Source organism: Megalobrama amblycephala, linkage group LG2 (assembly GCF_018812025.1).
Source record: "Megalobrama amblycephala isolate DHTTF-2021 linkage group LG2, ASM1881202v1, whole genome shotgun sequence".
NCBI classification, from domain to species: Eukaryota; Metazoa; Chordata; class Actinopteri; order Cypriniformes; family Xenocyprididae; genus Megalobrama; species Megalobrama amblycephala.
In genome coordinates, this window is record NC_063045.1 from 12,625,293 (window position 1) to 12,644,362 (window position 19,070).

The 19,070-nt window shown below is 34.4% G+C and overlaps 2 protein-coding genes across 5 annotated transcripts; both read right to left on the reverse strand.

Annotated features, from left to right (window-relative positions):
- Positions 1 to 698: 698 nt before the first annotated feature.
- Positions 699 to 4,199, reverse strand: gcga (glucagon a). Its single transcript, XM_048182746.1, has 6 exons — positions 3,814 to 4,199; positions 3,587 to 3,708; positions 3,176 to 3,331; positions 1,880 to 1,996; positions 1,225 to 1,368; positions 699 to 1,102 (listed from the first exon to the last, which is right to left on the reverse strand). The coding sequence occupies exons 2-6, from the start codon at positions 3,673 to 3,675 to the stop codon at positions 1,078 to 1,080; spliced, it is 531 nt and encodes a 176-aa protein (XP_048038703.1). The 5' UTR covers positions 3,676 to 3,708; positions 3,814 to 4,199; the 3' UTR covers positions 699 to 1,077.
- A 923-nt stretch (positions 4,200 to 5,122) lies between these two features.
- dpp4 (dipeptidyl-peptidase 4) lies at positions 5,123 to 18,320 on the reverse strand. 4 transcript variants are annotated; one of them, XM_048182748.1, is made up of 26 exons: positions 17,917 to 18,320; positions 17,643 to 17,727; positions 16,189 to 16,335; positions 15,766 to 15,860; positions 15,344 to 15,418; positions 15,215 to 15,267; positions 14,990 to 15,059; positions 14,334 to 14,454; positions 14,016 to 14,170; positions 13,836 to 13,930; positions 13,630 to 13,762; positions 12,263 to 12,301; positions 12,070 to 12,168; positions 11,634 to 11,704; positions 11,503 to 11,556; positions 11,294 to 11,421; positions 10,889 to 10,936; positions 10,202 to 10,300; positions 10,032 to 10,101; positions 9,749 to 9,943; positions 8,405 to 8,459; positions 8,123 to 8,222; positions 6,933 to 6,991; positions 6,702 to 6,774; positions 6,146 to 6,219; positions 5,123 to 5,848 (listed from the first exon to the last, which is right to left on the reverse strand). In XM_048182748.1, the coding sequence occupies exons 1-26, from the start codon at positions 17,917 to 17,919 to the stop codon at positions 5,756 to 5,758; spliced, it is 2,289 nt and encodes a 762-aa protein (XP_048038705.1). In that variant the 5' UTR covers positions 17,920 to 18,320; the 3' UTR covers positions 5,123 to 5,755. The 4 variants fall into 4 exon arrangements, with proteins under 4 accessions (XP_048038705.1, XP_048038704.1, XP_048038708.1 ...); XM_048182747.1 differs by having other exon boundaries at positions 17,643 to 17,730; XM_048182751.1 differs by having other exon boundaries at positions 5,124 to 5,848; positions 16,189 to 16,281; positions 17,917 to 18,319.
- Positions 18,321 to 19,070: the final 750 nt, after the last annotated feature.

The following is a 19,070-nucleotide window of genomic DNA, read 5'->3' on the forward strand; positions in this document are numbered from 1 at the left end:
CGTGGATGAACAAGTGGACTTTATGCAATGGTAATTCATGCAAATTTATTCTAGTAAATAATAATAACAGGCTAATAATAATAATAATAATAATCTACAATAAAGCTTGGACAAAAATGAAAAATAAACAAAATTCTCTATTATTTATTTAAATAAACTGATCATAAAAAGCGTTTTTGCTAAATATTGAAATTTTGCTCATTTCAGAACTTTTTTTATAAATATAAATATAATATAACAATTTATGAATATCTTAGAAATTGCTTATTATACTATCCTGTTTTGAATTTACTAGCCTATTTTTCTTCATTTTTTCTGTCTTTCTTACATCTCAGATCAGCTAAAAAGAGAAATATTTAAAGAATAATGTTTAATATTTCACATTAGGATTCAATTTCATAAACTAATGACACAATAATAATAATAGATGTTTACTACATTAAAAGTCGACAACATAAATAACTTAATAAATTAGTAAAAGCATTAACAAATGTATTTTTTTAAATTTAGGAATCTCGCTCACTTCAGAAAAATAACTTTTGTTTTCTTATAACCTTAAAAAACCTTCAATAAACATGCTGTGACTGGCGCTGCACTTATTATAAACAGAGTCCGCAAACACATCATGTATTGCTACAGACATCCTTTAGGTGGCGCTAAATGCATATGTGTTCAAGCAGGAAAACAACAGGCTTGAGTGGAATATGAAAATGTTTATTTTGCAGATCAAGACACCATTTTCCATGGCACTTTGATACAGTGGTGGCACACGTTTACCTGAGTGTTTAGTGCATTCACCTGAGTTTGTTTTTATCGCACACATAGAAAATAGTTCAAAACTATAGAAAAATATTTCATTTTGTTTGTTATAACTTACATGATGTTCTTTAACACTAGGGAAAATAAATAATAACCACAGTGCTCAAAGTTAAAAAATAAAATAAAACATTAACATGGCTTTTGATTTCAAGAGTTGTATCCGTTCTGCCTTTAGAAGATATGGCTCTCATTCATTTTGATGATCGAATCCCCTTCAGGATCCAAAATTAAGCTCTCGCAGGGAAGCCCACCGGTTCTTCATTGATTCCCGCCACGTTTGCCACTAGAAAAGAAAATAATCACATGAAGTGTGTCCAGAATAGACCCATCTCTCATTCTTGCACCTATTATCATTCATGTCTTTATCATATCTGTTGTTTTAAGCCACTATAGAAAGGACTTTACCTTGACCCTGATGCCTTAGAGTTCATCACCCATTGTAAATACTCCTTGGCAGCAATGCTGTCCAAGACCTTGTTGACATCACTGGTGAAACTGCCGTCTACATGCCGCCTGCGGCCCAAATTTGCACCTCTGTTGGCCCCAACACTGTGCATATGTGATAAACAACTTGTGAGCATGTGCACATGACAATTATTCAGTTTAAATCAGTGAATTATGAGTTCACAATTAGTTAGCAGTTAAATTGCAGCCTGTAGTTTAGCTTTAGCATGTAGCATGTTTTTGGAAAATTAGTTTGTATGTGAGAAAGTTTGTAGTATTAGTTATGTGGTGTTCGGTTATAATTAGCATCTATGCTGTCAGTATTTGTTTGATTAGTGCAGCAGTACCAGAAACAGAAGAAGACATTAGCAGAGAAAGATAACCAGAAGCACACAGCCTGGTTTCAGCGCTATTTATTAGCATTAGCATTTGGCAGTGAGGTTGGACAGAGTGCGTTAGAAAAGAGACAGATGTTGGGGAGGAGAAAGCATGATGAAGCGGTCAGTTTGGCTATTCTGCTCTCTCTCACACACACACACACACTCTTTTTCTTTATTTCCATCACTTTCACACTCTCTAAGGCACTGAAGGTGGGATTAGGAGCGTGGATGCCTACTCTTGCTTGGGCTGTCCAGATTTCAGCCAGGCCACAAAGTTCTGGGCCGCTTGGTCTTGCAGGTAAGAGCTGATGTCGCTGGTGTAGGTTCCCTCAGCGTGACGTTTGGATGGACCACTGGGGGAGAGGAGAGTTCATGTGATAAAAATCATTGATTAAATGTTTGATTTGAGTTAGCTTAGTCAAAGTCTGCTAGTATTAGGCCTTAAAATAAAATAAAATATAATGTAATATTATCATATTTTGTATTTGTGTAGATCTACACTTTTAATTTTTTTAATGACTTAGCCCAGTTAATTAATCTTTATATACATATGTATTTATAATTTATATAAACATTCTTTTCATATAATAATGATACTGCTTAAAATGCGTAATGTTAATAATAAATATAATTAAACAAAATTTAAATTAAATTAAAAATATAATAATATAGTATTTATATATATATATATATATATATATATATATATATATATATATATATATATAATTTATATAAACTATTTTTTAAATTATTTTTTAAATTATTTTAAATATATATATATATATATATATATATATATATATATATAATATATATTAATATATATTAATATATATTATATATATATATATATATATATATATATATATATATATATATATATATATATATATATATATATATATATATAATGTTATGACGTCCTATATATTTTTTATTTATTTTATATGCATATATAATAAATAAAATATATTAATATAGTATTTATATAGTATAATATTTAATATATAATTATATATAGTATTTTTTATAAATTATATATATTATATATATATAATGTTATGATGTTCTATATTATATTTGTTTTTTGTATTTATTTTAAATACATTTATAATTTTAATATTAGAATTACATTACATATATAATTGCTTATCATATAATGGTGTTTTAGTTTATAATATTATATATAAAATACAAAACAAAGAATATACATAAAAATATACTATATATAGTTTTTATTGTAAATGAATTATATCGTTATTATAATTTTATAATATTATATAAATTATATACATGATTTTTAAGAATAATACTATAAATACATTATATAAATGGGAGAACATGTTCTGTAACATATTTTAAGTTTCCATAAACAGAATATATTCCAATATGTTGTATTTTATGTAGTATTTTTTCAGTTTGATTGGTGCATTTTGTCATTTTTCTGTACTTTTTCCTTTTACATGTTGAATAAAGACTTTTTTTTTTACACAAATCTATAAGCAATATTACACTGTAATTGTACCTACCCATTACTCTTTGAGTTCATGAGCCACTGAACGAAGTCTTGTGCCCTCCTGGTCTCCAGGTATTTGCTGTAGTCGTTGGAGAAGGTCCCCTCAGAATGCCTCTTGACGGTGGTGAAGCCCTGACCTCTCGGCAGAAGACTTTCTGCTGTCTCTGTGCTGCGCCACGAGAACATAAACCAGTGTTAAATTGAACACATCACAAAATGATGGCCACATCTCCAACCAAAAAGTCCTCATACAGTTATAAAGTGAAAATGCTAAGCTATTTTAAACTACCAAATTGGTTAAGCACATTTAACAAAGTATACTAAATTATCTTCAAATAATTTCAAACCAAGAGCTTTTTTCATAATTTACTGCTCTGAAACAAAGTATAAATGCTATAAAACTGACATAAAAGATTCCTCTGACCTTGTGTTGTCATCTTGCAGTGGGACGCACATGCAGTTTTGAACGAAGAGGAGCAGAAGAAGACCAGCGAGATATTGGATGCCTTTCATTTTGACAGCTTCTTTAGAGTTCGAACACACGCCCTGTCAAAATGAGAGAAATACAATGTAATAATGTACACAAAACTTGAAACCAACCAAACATCTACAAAGAGGTCAATGAAGTCCTTGAAGAGATGCTCAACTTACCGATGGATGGATGGATGGATGGATGGATGGATGGATGAGATGAGTGCGTTTGCTGCTCAAGCACAGATCTTCTCCTGGCTCTTCTGCTGTTGGTTTCGTGGCCTCTTCTCAAACTCCTGGATCTTATATAGTTGGTCCAGGTGGGCCGGCCCGTCTCGGCAGCCCACACACACGTATGTGCTCATTCAAATCCATTAGTGTCAGTCCATTACCCGCTCTGGATGAATCCGCTCGTGTTTGTTTAAAGAGAGATATGTGCCAAAGTACCTCCAGATAAGAGCCGCCCTCGAGGTGTCAGACAGCAGGATGGAGGCTTTCGCAAATAAACCAAGAGAAAAATAACGCGCGAAGTGCTACTGTAGGCGAAAATCAAGAGGGCAAACGGATACTCTGTCCGAAAGGGTTCGCGGAGAACGTGACAAACCGATTTTTAGTCTGTTATATATTAGTTATACATGATTCGTATGTCCTACCCATGATGCTTTGCACACAAGATCAGTGTGATTTGAGTGACTTGAATCATTTTGAAGCAATTCTAAGATGTCAGTGAAAATGGTGGTGAAATGTTTGCTGAATATACAAAAATTCCCAGAATGCATTTTGAGGTGCTTGTGTGCAAGCATTTGATTAATAGAATTTGTTTTTGATCAACAACAAATTTATTAATTATGGTTTTAGTTTGGTTTGATGAAAATGAGAAATATTGTCCTGGCAACTAGCTGAAATAAAATAAGTTTAAATATTTGTATAATATATATATATATATATATATATATATATATATGTGTGTGTGTGTGTATATATGTATATGTGTGTGTGTATATATATATATATATATATACACACATATACACATATATATATATATATATGTATATATATATATATATATATATATATATATATATATATATATATATATATATATATATATATATATATATATATATACCTAAATGTCAAAAACATACAACAAAATTAATAAAACCTTAATTAAAATGAAAATGAAACTGGAAAATATTAAAAAAATGATTCAAAATATTTCAATGATATACTATTATAAATAATTACATTTTATTAATAACTTAAATATTAATGTATTTATTAATTATGAATTACATTTATTAAAGCTTAAAATAAATTGAAACTTAAAATAAACAAAATCTAGAAGTTTAAGTAATAAAAAATATTTTAAAAAGGGGCTTTATTTGTAAGATTGAAAGAATATTGAATATATTTCACAATTCTTGCATAAGTTTTGAATATGGAAAGTGTAAACTAGTAAATGAGTCACAAACAATTGAGTACATTTGCGAAATTTATTAAAGATTGAAAATAAAGATATATATTCATACAAATTATGGCTTATACTTTAATGGCACATGAAATAAATATTTCAAAAGATTGATACTCGACAAATCTTGATGACAAATTACTTAAAATATGAAAATAATTTTTTAAAATGTATTTCTCTTTATTTTTTATTACTTTGCATACTTTACACAAAACTAACAGATGGTAATGAACTTGACTTGAAAAATACACAATATTGCTCTCCCCAGCTTACAAAAGTGATTAAAATAATAATAATAATAATAATTCATAATAAATAATTAAATCTGAACCTTTTTTATTTGAATTTTTTTTATATTTCTTTCCTTCTTTAGCTAGCTCATCAAGCTTTGTGTTTATCCAGCAAGTATTTCTTTTTTTTTCTTTTCGATGTACCACTAAAGCATCATGACTCAGACTGTTCAGACTATACATTTGAAAGTGATAAAACAGGAATAAATCATGTCTGTTATTACACCACAGCACAGAAGCGCAGATTCAGAGGCTGCTCATGGGGAATCGCACACGCCTGACGCGTTTAAGAGCGTGAAGTGGTCTGGAAGTAACGTTGATTCAGTGCTGTGGCTTCTGAGTGGAAAGTTTCACAACTTCAAGCAAAGCAGTTTTTCAGAAAGTGACTCATGTGAGTGTACACGTGCTGATTGGCCGATCCGCCGAGACCGTGGTCTTCATCAGTGTACCACTGACAGAGACACACAACAGAACACCATTTATATCTCTTTTAATACTTTTTGGCATGCAAGAAAAAAAACTGCATCTAGAACTATTTTAAACAAAATTTAATAATTCTTTTATAATTGTTTTGGATTGTTATTGAGTTCATTTATAGCTCAATATATAAATAATAAATTATATAACTACGTGTTCTGAATAATTAACCTATATATAACCTATATTACACACACTCACACACACATATATATATATAATTTATATACGTATATATTATAATTTATTAGAATAAATTTGCATGAATTACCATTGCATCAAAGTCCACTTGTTCATCCACGAGTGCTTTAGAGATCTGAGCAGCTTGTTGGAAGTGAACATTATCTAAAAATGCCAATAGAAAAGCACAGAAACTATTCATGTCATCTGGGTTATTTTTCAGATATTTACAAGATTATGAAATTTAAATAAAATAGGCCTATAGCATCTGAAACACAAAATATCAAGGAAACAAATTTAAGTAGTTTTTAGGAAATATTCTAAATAATTTTTTAACTAAAATGACTCAAAAGAAAACCACACTGGAAATACAGCTAATTTTTATTTAAATTTTTATGATATTTACCTAATCAGAAAACATGAATACATAAGAGATTTGCATATTTTTGTATTTAATTTCTTTTTTAAATAATTTTAAACAAATATATAATTTTTAAAATTTATAATTTTAAAAAAATACATCAAACAAGGAATGCAGATTTCAAATTCATTTGAATTTTCATTCATTCAAGTTTAAAATAGCTCAGTTGCAGAGACAAAACGAGAGACAGAGAGAGAGAGAGAGAGAATGACAGGTCATATCTCACCGTCAGCAGTGCCGTGCACCAGGAGGTACTGGACTGATTTAAAGTTCTTGGCTCTTCCCGTCACTGTGGAATTCTGCAAGAATAATAACATCCCATTAACCCTCTGTGACGCAGCGCTTGTGCTTTCCTCTCGTGAGTTATTCTAGGTATAACGCACTGTTCTCTGTGACGTCATCATGGGAAAACCACAGATTTTATCAGACAATTTTAGAATTTAAGAGAGCAACTTACATCATAAAAGGCCTGATTCTCCGCCGGGGTGAGCATGTACCTCTCAGTGTAAATAGAGTCTGGTGGAAATTACAGTACAAACGTCTTAACACATGAATGAATTTGGGGGTCATGAACTGAGAAATCAACTTTTCCTTGAGCTTTTGACATATAAGAGATCATATCATACTATAAGATATCCTGTAGGTTTCAGAACTGAAAACTTCCTTGTTAGTCCTCTTTATTACATAAAAGACCACTTTTGCAGAAGAAATTCAACGGCTACTTCATCATATGGTTATTTATTTTCAACAATGTGTATGTCTCAGTTAAGCATCATTTATTTCTATTTGGTATTCACTGTGGATTCTTTGGTTAATCAGTCACAATTTTAACGCAGGGTTCGCAAACAGACTTTTACAACATGGACTTGACAGTAATGCGACAACATGTAAGTAACCGTGTTAATTTTAAAGCCTGATCTGTGACCAGTGATTTCTGATATGTAATGATTCGTGTACAGTCAGATGTTCTTTGTCAGTTAATCAAACCAGTGACTAAACGGTCAAGTTCACGTTGGTTCTCTTAGTTATTTAAAATGTGATTAAATTAAATTATATATAGAAAGCGATCAAAGAACGCTCCCTTTACAGTCGCTGGAGCTGTAAATCAAACATCTGTTATTTACATTGTGTTTACACTGTTAGTGCTATTATGATGAAAGCATTCGTTAGTGTGCAGAATTCGAAATCATTGCATTTATGTGCTCAACATGTCTGTGATCGGCTACAGTGTTCATCACTGCAACCTTTCATGTCACAAACTAAATATAACGCCACAGATCTAAATGTAATGCAGAACATTTCACGATTAGTTAACCTTGAGAGCTGTAATAGTAAAAATGTGCTAAAAGTTTTCAAGAGAGTTAAATATGTAATATTTAGCTATTTCATATGCAAAGATGTTAGCCAATCACATCAGTGGGTGTTTACACTGAAGTCTCACAGTAGATGTGCATCTTAAAACAGAGCGTACAAATAAAAGGGCTAAAATCAGGGAAGGAAAAATGCCCCTTATTTCTATATTATGACCATTTTTGATGTAAAAAGCATACTAACATTATAAGTGCACCCTAGGAAACATTATAAAACAATGCAGTTCATGACCCCTTTAAAGCACATAGAGATTAGGTTAGGTTTACTGCTACATACCATAATACTCCCATTTAGACACCGGAGCGACAGCCATACCACATTTAAACACTCCACTTCCAGCTCCCAGGACCATCGAAGTGACGTAACCACCGTAAGACTGGATCACAAACACAGGATTACACGTATAGTGGCCGAATTGCATTTGCATAACAAAATATCAAAGCAAGTGCCATTCATTTTAACAAAACATAAAATACTTTGCAATCAAAACATCTCTAAAAAAAAGACCTTTGTTAGGTTCTTGATATTAGAACACGTATTTCTGGTAATTAAACTTACCCATCCCCAGATGGCAATCCTGTTTTTATCTATGAAGCCCATGTCGATAAACTGTCTAAAAATGAATGAAATCAGCATGTCATTTTTCATCATTCAATTGCAAATGTAAATGATATGCAATGTAATATATGGTGAAATATTGCTAGTATATCTCATCTCACTCATTTTTTTTACTGTAGAGATATTAGAGCATTGCTAGGTGGTTGCTAGGGTCTTTTGTGTGGTTGCTAGGGTATTGCTAGGGTCTTCTAAGAGGTTCCTAGGGCACTGCATTGCTAGATGGTTTCCAGAGTGGTTGATAAGCATTGCTTGTTGTTAGGTGGTTGCTAATTTGGCGGTTCTGGGTAGTTGTTAGGATGTTTCTAAGTAGTTTCTGAGGTGTTCTGAGCAGTTGCTACATCAATAGGGTGATGTGGGTGGTTGTTAGGGTGTTGCTAGGTGGATTCTAGGGTGTTCTGGATGGTTGCAAGGGTGTTGCTAATTGGTTTCTGAGGTGTTCTGGGTAGTTACTAGGGCATTGTTCATTGGTTTCCAGGGTTTTAGGTAGTTGCTAAGACACTGCTAAGTTGCTAGAATGATGCTAGGTGTTCCGCATGGATGCGAGGGCATTGCTATATGGTTTCCAGGTTGTTCAGGGTAGGCAGTTACTGATTCATTTGCAAAGTGTTCCGGATGGTTGCTAGTATGTTGCTAAGTGGTTTACATGGTGTTCTATGTGGTTGCCAGGTAGTTTGTAGGGTGATTTGAGTGGTCGTTAGGGTGTTGCTAATCGGTTTCTAGGGTATTCTGGGTTGTTCCTAGAGCGTTGATAAGTTGCTCCCAATGTGTTCTTGGTGCTTGATCACAAGGGTGGTGCTATATTTACAGGGTGTTCTGGGCGGTTATTAGTATGTTGCTAAGTGCTTACTGAGGTGTTCTAGGTGGTTGTTAGGGCATTGCTAAGTGGTTTCTATGGTGTTCTGTGTAGTTGTCAGGATATTGCCAGGGAGTTTCCAGGATGATTTCAGTGGTCGCTAGGGCATTGCAAGGGATTGCCAGGGGGTAGCTAGGGTGTTCTGGGTGATTGCTAGGGTGTTGCTAAGTAGTTTCCAGGGTGATCTGGGTGGTTGCCTGCTGGATCAAGTCAAAAGAGTCTATATATGGATCCTTCAATGTACGCTTATGAGACTTTTTTTTTTCCATTTTAATATCTGCCAGGTGAAAATTGTATGCCAGATTGCCTAGTAAAGTAACAGCTGACCTCTACGCAACAAGACACATGGTTTGATGAACCATTCATGTCTGGAGCACAAAAATAACATCAAATTGTATTCACTTGAGAGCAGTGTGGACACATGTTTGTACCTAGCAGCCGTTATCTGATCCTCGACTTCATATGTTCCGAGTCGTTTGTAGAGGGCATGCATAATTTTGTCTCCTTGGTAACCACTTCCTCTACCATCAAAGCTGGCCACGATCACTTTCTCTGTGCTGGCTAAGTATGTGGACCATCCCACCCTGAACCGGAAATCTGACTTCTGACTGCAGGGGCCCGCATATCTGCAGGATATGAAAGATTCAAGACTGTAGTGGCCATCAAACCCAGATCAGAGTTCAAAATCAGACCACAGAAATGCAGCTAGCTTACACATCAATAAGCAGAGGATATTTTTTGGATTTGTCGAATTTGGGAGGCAGAATCATCTGGTACCAAAGATCTGAGGGGGAAAAAACATTAGGATAGATTAGGATTTAGAACAAACATATTTTCAAAGTTATTTGATCTGGTTCTCCAGTCTCCTGCAGATTCAGCCTTACCAAACTCTCCGATCTTCAGCTTGCCGTGCATAACTGAAGGCATTGCGATATTCTGCAGAGTTTTTTCCAAATCACTGTTGTCTTCAAGAACTCTCACCTCTAAAAATATTTTGAGAAATGAATTAAGGCCTGTTAGTTCACACCAAGAACGATAAGTATTAATATAGCAATAACTATATTAGCATCCATATCAGCGGCTGATATCATTCTGTTTATTATAAGCACGCGCCTTAGTTTTGTCGTCTGCCGCTTTACAAGTTCGAGCTCTTCAAAGACTGGTGGATTCTGATTGGCTGTGAATGTTTTTATCATTCATCAACTGGAAAAATCGTTCTGAAAGTGATTCCAACAATATTGTTGTGGTGTGGACTTTGCTATTCTTTTAAATTTATAATGATTTTTTGAACAATATATTTTTTGTTATTGTTACAGATATCATCCTTGGTGTGAACGGGCCTTTAAATAAATATTTCCGGTAAATTTCCATTTACCGATATGGTCACATCCCTAATGAAAATTATTTAGAAATGCAATTTTTCCAGAATTTTTAAGATATGCATACAAAATAATATATGAAAATGTGAATGAATGAATGAATGAATTAATTAATTAATTTGTATTTTTTTTTTATTAATGCTAACTGCTAACGGCTCCAATGAAATGGTTGATTTTAATGCTTAGCTCTACCTGTTCCATCTCGGCTGTTTCGCAGTGTATGCAGAGGCAATCCAGGTCCTTTTGGGAAAAAAAAAACAGGACTTGGGAACGTTTCATTGATTTTGAGTGTGCTTCATGTACTTTGCATATAGAGAAGTGGCATGAATATACAAGATGAGTTTAGGGTCCAATTCTCACTATTAACTACTGGCTTCTTAGCATGCACATTAAGATATTGGCTGTTTATTAGTACTTACAAAGCACATATTAATGCCTTATTCTGCATGACCATATTCTCCATCCCTTATTCATACCCAATACCTAAACTTAACAACTACCTTACTAACTATTTATAAGCAGTAATTAGGAGTTTATAGAGGCAAAAAATTGGACCCTAATCTAAAGTGTGACCCAAAATGAATACACATGGCGTACCAGAACAGCTCATGAGGTAGTAGGTTCCTTCAGAGCTAAAGAGAGCAGAATTATATTTGCAGCGGTCCGCATTGAGGGTACAGGTCAGACACTCCCTCTCAGAATGAGAAGCACCATTTATGGTAATTCTGCAAATAAAATAAAATACACAATTTCTTTAATTTTTCAACTATGAAAATGTCTGACTGATTTTAGACCATGACACTCACTTGTAAACGTTCCTTTGGCCTGGACTCGCATTGTGTTCGTTACTCACATAATATCTGTCGTGAACAGAGAAAAGAGTTGAGAAAAGAACCTCGGACACTCAATGACAGACGTTTCCAGTAAATGAACTTACACGGCATTGTTTGTGACCTTAAGGATGCTAGTGACCTCCCACATTCCATTAGTCACGAATGTTTTTTCTGTCTAGAAAATAATATTGGATTATATATATACAAAAATCGGCAAATGTTAATAATACACGCAGTGCTACGGTTCCATTTTCTTTAATTTGAAGTTTATAGTTTCAAATATAATTTATAGCTGAAGGCAAAACAAAATAGGTTACTAAAAAATGGCCCAATATTGCCTTATTTACCTAAAAAAATTAATAAATATAAAAATATAAAAAGACTAAAATCTAAAAAAATACAATAACATTTTCAAATATTTTGAATGTAAATATTCAATACATATTAATGCAATAAAATATTAAATAGAAATTTAAATATATATGTAAAATTAAATGTAAATTGTATTAAATTAATGTAATATATAGCCTGTAAACTTACTCCACTGAAATAAACAAGATGCTTAAACTGCTGCTCGTTACTCATAACGTAATAGCAGCCGCTGCCGTCCGGCCGAAAGACAGGTTCATCTGGAGAGAACTGCGAAAAACAACACAAACAAACAGACTCAATTTTCTTGACTCAAAATTGCATTAAAAACCAATTGATAACTTTGTAATCAAACAGTTCATACCCGGCCAACCCAACCCGTACTGCTTGTGATAATCTGCCTCTGTTGAAAAAACGTACAAAAAAACAATTGCGATTAGACAAAGATTTTGCCTCAAAGTCTTGATTTTGTTTTTGGGGTTTGATAAAATAGGTTTTCATGCATGAATGTTCAAAAAACATTATTTGTCACATATTTGACATTGTTGCAGCACCTCTCTTCCGAGTCTGTCAGTAACGCTCTGTTTAGTTCCTGTCACTATGAAGCCCCTCCTTTCAAAAAGCTCAATGTGCTCTGATTGGTCAGCTAAACCAGTGTGTTGTGATTGGCCAACCGTTTCGAGTGTGTTTGGGAAATGCCATGTCCCTTACCATAACTGCGAGTTTCAACACACTAATAACTAGTGTTGTCAAAAGTGCCGACTTCGGTACCTATCGGTACTGAAATTTAAAAAATGTGACGCTTTGAGCGCTGTTGAGCGGATTCGTAAACATCTCTGATTGGCCATTGTGTTGACGCGCTCATTGAATATGCCTGTGATTGGCTACAATGATCAACGTGTGGGCGCATTTGAAAGCACACGGAAGTGTTTGAATTTGAAAGCGTTTTGAAAGTGGGAGCTCGAGCGATTGAAAGCAGGTGTCTAACAGTGGACCGATCCGCGATAGACGCCTGCTTTCAAACGCTCCCGTGTGTATCTGTGTAAGCGCTCAGTGAAGAGATTAATTGATGACTATTTACAACGTTTTTACAGCGTTGATCATTGAAGCCTATCACAGGCATATCCGATGAGCGTGTCAACACAATGGCCAATCAGAGATGTTTACGAATCCACTCAACAGCGCTCAAAGCGTCACATTTTTTAAATTTCAGTACCGACTAGGTACCGAAGTCGGTACTTTTGACAACACTACTAATAAGTCAACTCAACCAGGCCCCGCCCCCCTTTATTTGCATATGCCTGAATTATTTAAATGAGGAATACTGTGACGTGTTCATTCCCAGTAGAAATCTTAAGACTACAATCAAGGCATTTCAGCACTGTAAACCCGAATAAGTTGGCAAAACTCAAAAAATTGGAGGCAGTTGGTTGCATCAATGAGCCATAATCTAGACTTTTGTATACACTTTTTATTATTATTGTAAAATGTATTATTCAACCTCATAAAATCTTCACTATAAAATAGTCTTAGACAGGGGTCTCCAAACTTGTCCTGCAGAGTTTAGCTCCAACTTGCCTCAACACACCTGCCTGGAAGTTTCTAGTATGCCTAATTTGACCTTGATTATCTGGTTCAGGTGTGTTTAATTGGGGTTGGAGCTAAACCCTGCCGGACAGTGGCCCTCCAGGACCAAGTTTGGAGACCCCTGGTCTAAGAAGTTGGACATACCAGTGGACCTTCACTCCAAGCGTCACTGACGAAGTCATATGTCTTCAAATTGACGTAGTTCTGCGTTCTTTTCTGCCACTGGACTGCAATTCGCTCATCTGATGCCCACGTAACAGTGCTCAAGTAGTGCTCTCTGTCATAAAACATCTTGTTTTAGGTCAAATTACTATTACATCCAGCTGAAGAACCCATCCAAAACTCCTTACCCTGCACCAACATCACTGGGGACCAGGACTTCCTCGACCTTGGATGAGTTTGTATCGAAAACAAAAAGTTTTACAGTTGGGTTTGGGGTTCCAGCCTTGGAAAAGAATGAATGGGAGTGTTAAAAATATGTACAATATTTTAACATCACATTTTGTGCCAGGAAACTTGATTTATTTTACCTTGGGGTATGGTATGAAGACTGTATCAGGATACTGGCCTTCTCCATACCACGTGTACTCGATATTGTGGACTTCAGAGTCATTAAATTGGGCGTATGCCACAAACTTCCCATTTGGTGACCACCACAAAGCAAAACTGGTGGAGAACATCTCCTCTACAGAGAAAACAGATATGCAAGACCACTTAATGGTGTTTTTTTTTGGGGGGGGGGTGGGGATAATTTCTGGGTGACCTGTTCCTGTAAGTCTTCAATATGTTTATGACCTCTGTTATGATTGGCTAACGCCCATCTGTTTCATTAAATATGCATCTCTTACCCTCGTACACCCAGTCAGGAATGCCATTAAGAATCAGGTTGTGGGCTCCATCACTGGTGACCTGATGGAATGCGGAGTTGGGAGTTTCCTTTACATAGACATTGTACCTCCACACAAATGCCTGCATGGATTAGAAAAAAAAAAAGAAAAAAACGTTTATGTTTGCTGGGAATTTGTCTGCAAAGGGTGAAGAACATGGATTAGAAAACACCAAATTGCAGTATTTAAGTAAATGTTTCACTACAAAAAAAAAGCTTTGTGCGCAAATATCTTTTTCATGCTACAGCGCTAATAATTGGGGAAAAATTAGCTTAGGTTACAGCATTGCTACTAGTTAGTTACACCAGCATTTGTTGGAACACCAGTACACCAGTATTTGTTAGAAAAATTACATTGTTACTGGAAAAGCTTCACTATTTTAACTATTGTCAAAACTAACTACACTGTTTAACTACTGTTTTAACTATTGTCTGCTACTTTTAGCTAGCTAGCACCAATGCTATTTAAAAGCATATATTAACACATGCTAGTGAACCAAGTTCTTCATAGACAGAAAGAACAAACTATCATCAACCAATGACATGGTATAAACTACTTAAATGAAGACAATACTGATAAGGTTTTACGACATGTTCATGAACTGATATGACACTCACCAGTTTGTGGCCGGTCGGAGACCATGCTAGATGCTGGATTTCATGTGGGATATCTGTATTTATAAAATCCCTAAAATAAAGAGTAAATTAGACATCTTAAATGAATTCAAAGTGATCATTGATCAAATTTATCTAAAGTAGTATAGAGTATAGAGATCCATAGTGTGCAGTTTGTTACCTAGCTCAACATACCAATTGTTTAAGTAAAAACACTAATAAACAAACCCTTTTTCCAGGTCGTAGATGTGATATGATGCAGTGTATGAGTGTCTCCATAGCTGGTGAAGAAAGCCAACATTAAACATTGGGATATGATTAATAATTGATTACTTATCAAAGCATTTCATTGATTACCTTAGTGTAGTTGCTCAGGAAACAGACGTATTTTCGATCGGCTGACACCATGTAATCGTAAGCTGCCACACGGGCCTGATAACATCAAAGAAAGACAACTGCTGTACATTCAAAAAATCAATGCAAATGTGCATTTACATTTAAGCCATTTAGCAGATGATTATTGGACTTATAAACAGTTCTAAGAACAGCGCCAAAAGTCAAACCGATTTTTTTGGTGCTTTCCTGTGCGAAACTCTCCAGTATGATGCTAGAGTGGTATTGTAAATTGACCTGACGGAAATCGTTAAGTCTGATTGCTTAGACAGTGTGTGTCATGGTTCACATTCATTCAGTATGTGCCATTCAAATCACATTTCATAGCACCACTGTGTTTTTATATTTAGAAAAGTGAAAACACTGTGATATGGAAAATGTCTTACAAAAATCTGTTGGTTCACAAATTCACTTTCTGTTCCTGTGGTTGCGTTGATCAGAAGCACTGAGCCCTCTCCTGTCTTGTGAAGATATTCATCATCTGCATGATAAATTGTGCAGAAAGGTAACAATGGTAATATGTCAATATCCAGTTTACTGACAAAAAGTTCCATGCTATTACCATGTTTTTTTTGAACATGGTACTATGTAAATACCATAGTATATATGCACTTACAAAAAAGTACTGCAGTATTTTCATTTGATACCATCGCTGTACTATGGTACAGACACAGTATACTTTCTACTTGGTTTATATATTTATTTGTATGGGTTATTTTAATCAGTAATTCTGTTAGTGTCATTATCAGGCCCAATCTAATGTTGTGTTCATAATTGTAAGCAAATTTTCCCACCAAAACTCAAAGTACCTGAGATCCAGCGCAAGTTGTATGACTTGGTTCTTGCAGTGCCGTTGAAGTAATCTTCTAGTGTAAATGTCCTCTGGGATTCAGTTTTATCCTCTGAGAGTGAGAGATAGTCGGATAGATAGATAGATAGCGGGCCAGGAGCAGCAGCTCATTTGCATTTAACAAGACAAAGTAGATAGATAGATAGATAGATAGATAGATAGATAGATAGATAGACAGACAGACAGACAGATAGATAGATAGATAGACAAGTAGACATGATAGACAGATAGACAGACAGATAGATAGATAGATAGATAGATAGATAGATACAAGACAAAGTAGATAGATAGATAGATAGATAGATAGATAGATAGATAGATAGATAGATAGATAGACAGACAGACAGACAGACAGATAGATAGACAAGTAGACATGATAGACAGATAGACAGACAGATAGATAGATAGATAGATAGATAGATAGATAGATAGATAGATAGATAAACAAGACAAAGTAGACAGATGATAGATAGATAGATAGATAGATAGATAGATAAACAAGACAAAGTAGACAGATGATAGATAGATAGATAGACAAGCAGACAGATGATAGATAGATAGATAGATAGATAGATAGATAGATAGATAGATAGATAGATAGATAGATAGACAAGTAGACATGATAGACAGAGACAGATATAGATAGACAAGTAGACAGATGATATAGATAGATAGATAGATAGATAGATAGATAGATAGATAGATAAACAAGACAAAGTAGACAGATGATAGATCGATAGATAGATAGATAGACAAGTAGACATGATAGACAGATAGATAGATAGATAGATAGATAGATAGATAGATAGATAGATAGATAAACAAAACAAAGTAGACAGATGATAGATCGATAGATCGATAGATAGACAAGCAGACAGATGATAGATAGATAGATAGATAGATAGATAAACAAGACAAAGTAGACAGATGATAGATAGATAGATAGATAGATAGACAGACAAGCAGACAGATGATAGATAGATAGATAGATAGATAGATAGATAGATAGATAGATAGATAGATAGATAGATAGATAGATAGATAGATAGATAGATAGATAGATAGATAGATAGATGTGATTTATTGAGACTTTTCTCAGTGAGTGTGTTGTATAACACACACGTGTGTTTGTGCATTATAAAAGTAAAATCATTATCTGTACAAAGTTCAGATTCAGGGAAGATCTTGATAAGAGCTGCCAGGCGTTCAGCCTCTGAAAACACTTGATGTAAGCACTCCTGCAGCCAATCAGCTGTGACATCCCACTGACTATAACATTACTTCATGGACTGACACTTATAATGAATGACTAACAGTCTGACATTTACAAGTTTAACATCAGAAATACTAATTTCATAAGGCATATTTAAAAAACGTATCTACATAAACATTTTTCCATATAAAATCACCTACCTTTGAGGTAAATGGCTGTTGGAACAGCTATTAAGACAACGATCACAACCACCCCAAATGCTGCCAGAAGCCATTTTCCAATTCTCTTCTAAAACATGACAAAAATAAGCAAATCAAATGAAACCCACTTTAAAATCATACGTGTAAGCCAACATATACAGCCCCTTATGACAGGTACACTCCAAATGCGCATTTACGCACAACTCTCTAGAAGTTAAAAGCGCACTTTTACAAACTGTGCACACAACATTTGCACTATTTAAAACTTACTGACCATCTTAGAGTGAAATGTGCGAGTCTTGGCTCAGAATTCCGTTATATCCAACGCAATTCGGTGTCTCTGTTGCGCACGGACGCTCCCGAGAGTCGAACAGAGCAGGAGTGTTAAATATTACCTCAACTTTGCTCGTTAAGGAAACAATAAAGTGATGGCAGATTAAAGTTCGCATTCCTCTAAAACGCGGTTCCTTAATCAGTGAGACAGTAATTTCTCTGTAATGCATGTCAGAACTAATAAAGCAGCTGGTATGACGTTTTGTACACTAAAGAAAAAAAAGTTTCCTCCAGTTTGATTCCCTTTCCCTCACAACCTGCCAACAGTGCCCTCAAATATTCATGCAATACAGATTTACATGTGTTTAATTAAATGTTCTATATTTGCATGAGATGAGCCATGTTAGGATGATTCGTCAGAAGCGTGTATGCATTACCTCATCAGTGATATCCGATTCACGAATCGTTCTTTTGGAAAGATTCACATTAATAATTCAGTCGAAACGATTCACAATGCGATCATATAAAATACTGGAAATTATTAATGTTTTTAATAATTAACAGTCGTATTAAATTTCGAAATACTATTCCCTGTTATTCACTTTAGACTGTGTTTTGAAACATGATAGTTTTTCGAGCTAGCATATTTCGTTGACTAGCTAGAACAGACCAAATAAAAAGAAAAACAACAACTTTACCATCTGGTAACTGAATTGTTACTGGTCCAACAGATATTACAAACAACTATTTTACAAACATAAAATGAGAGGGCTTCTGTTGACACATTTGAGCGATGACTGCCTCATGAATCGATCTTCTGAATCGATTAATTGCTCGTACGAAATGACTTCCCTCCTTTCACCTAGGCTAGGGAGGACAGAAAACGATTAGTAAATGAATCTATTAGTTTATGAATCGAAGCTTTGAAATTTACATTATATGTTCTTCTGTTAAGCATTAGGCTATATAGTACTTAGCAATGTTTGATAATGCTATGAATAAAAAGTAGGCCCAAGGCAATCACATTTCACACAATATTTTATAAACTATCCACACAGAATGGAAGATTTTTTTTCTGACCTAAAATAGTGTAATTTTCTCCACATGAACCATATGTAACCTTACAGAAAGCCGGGATTCCCTCGCACACACTGT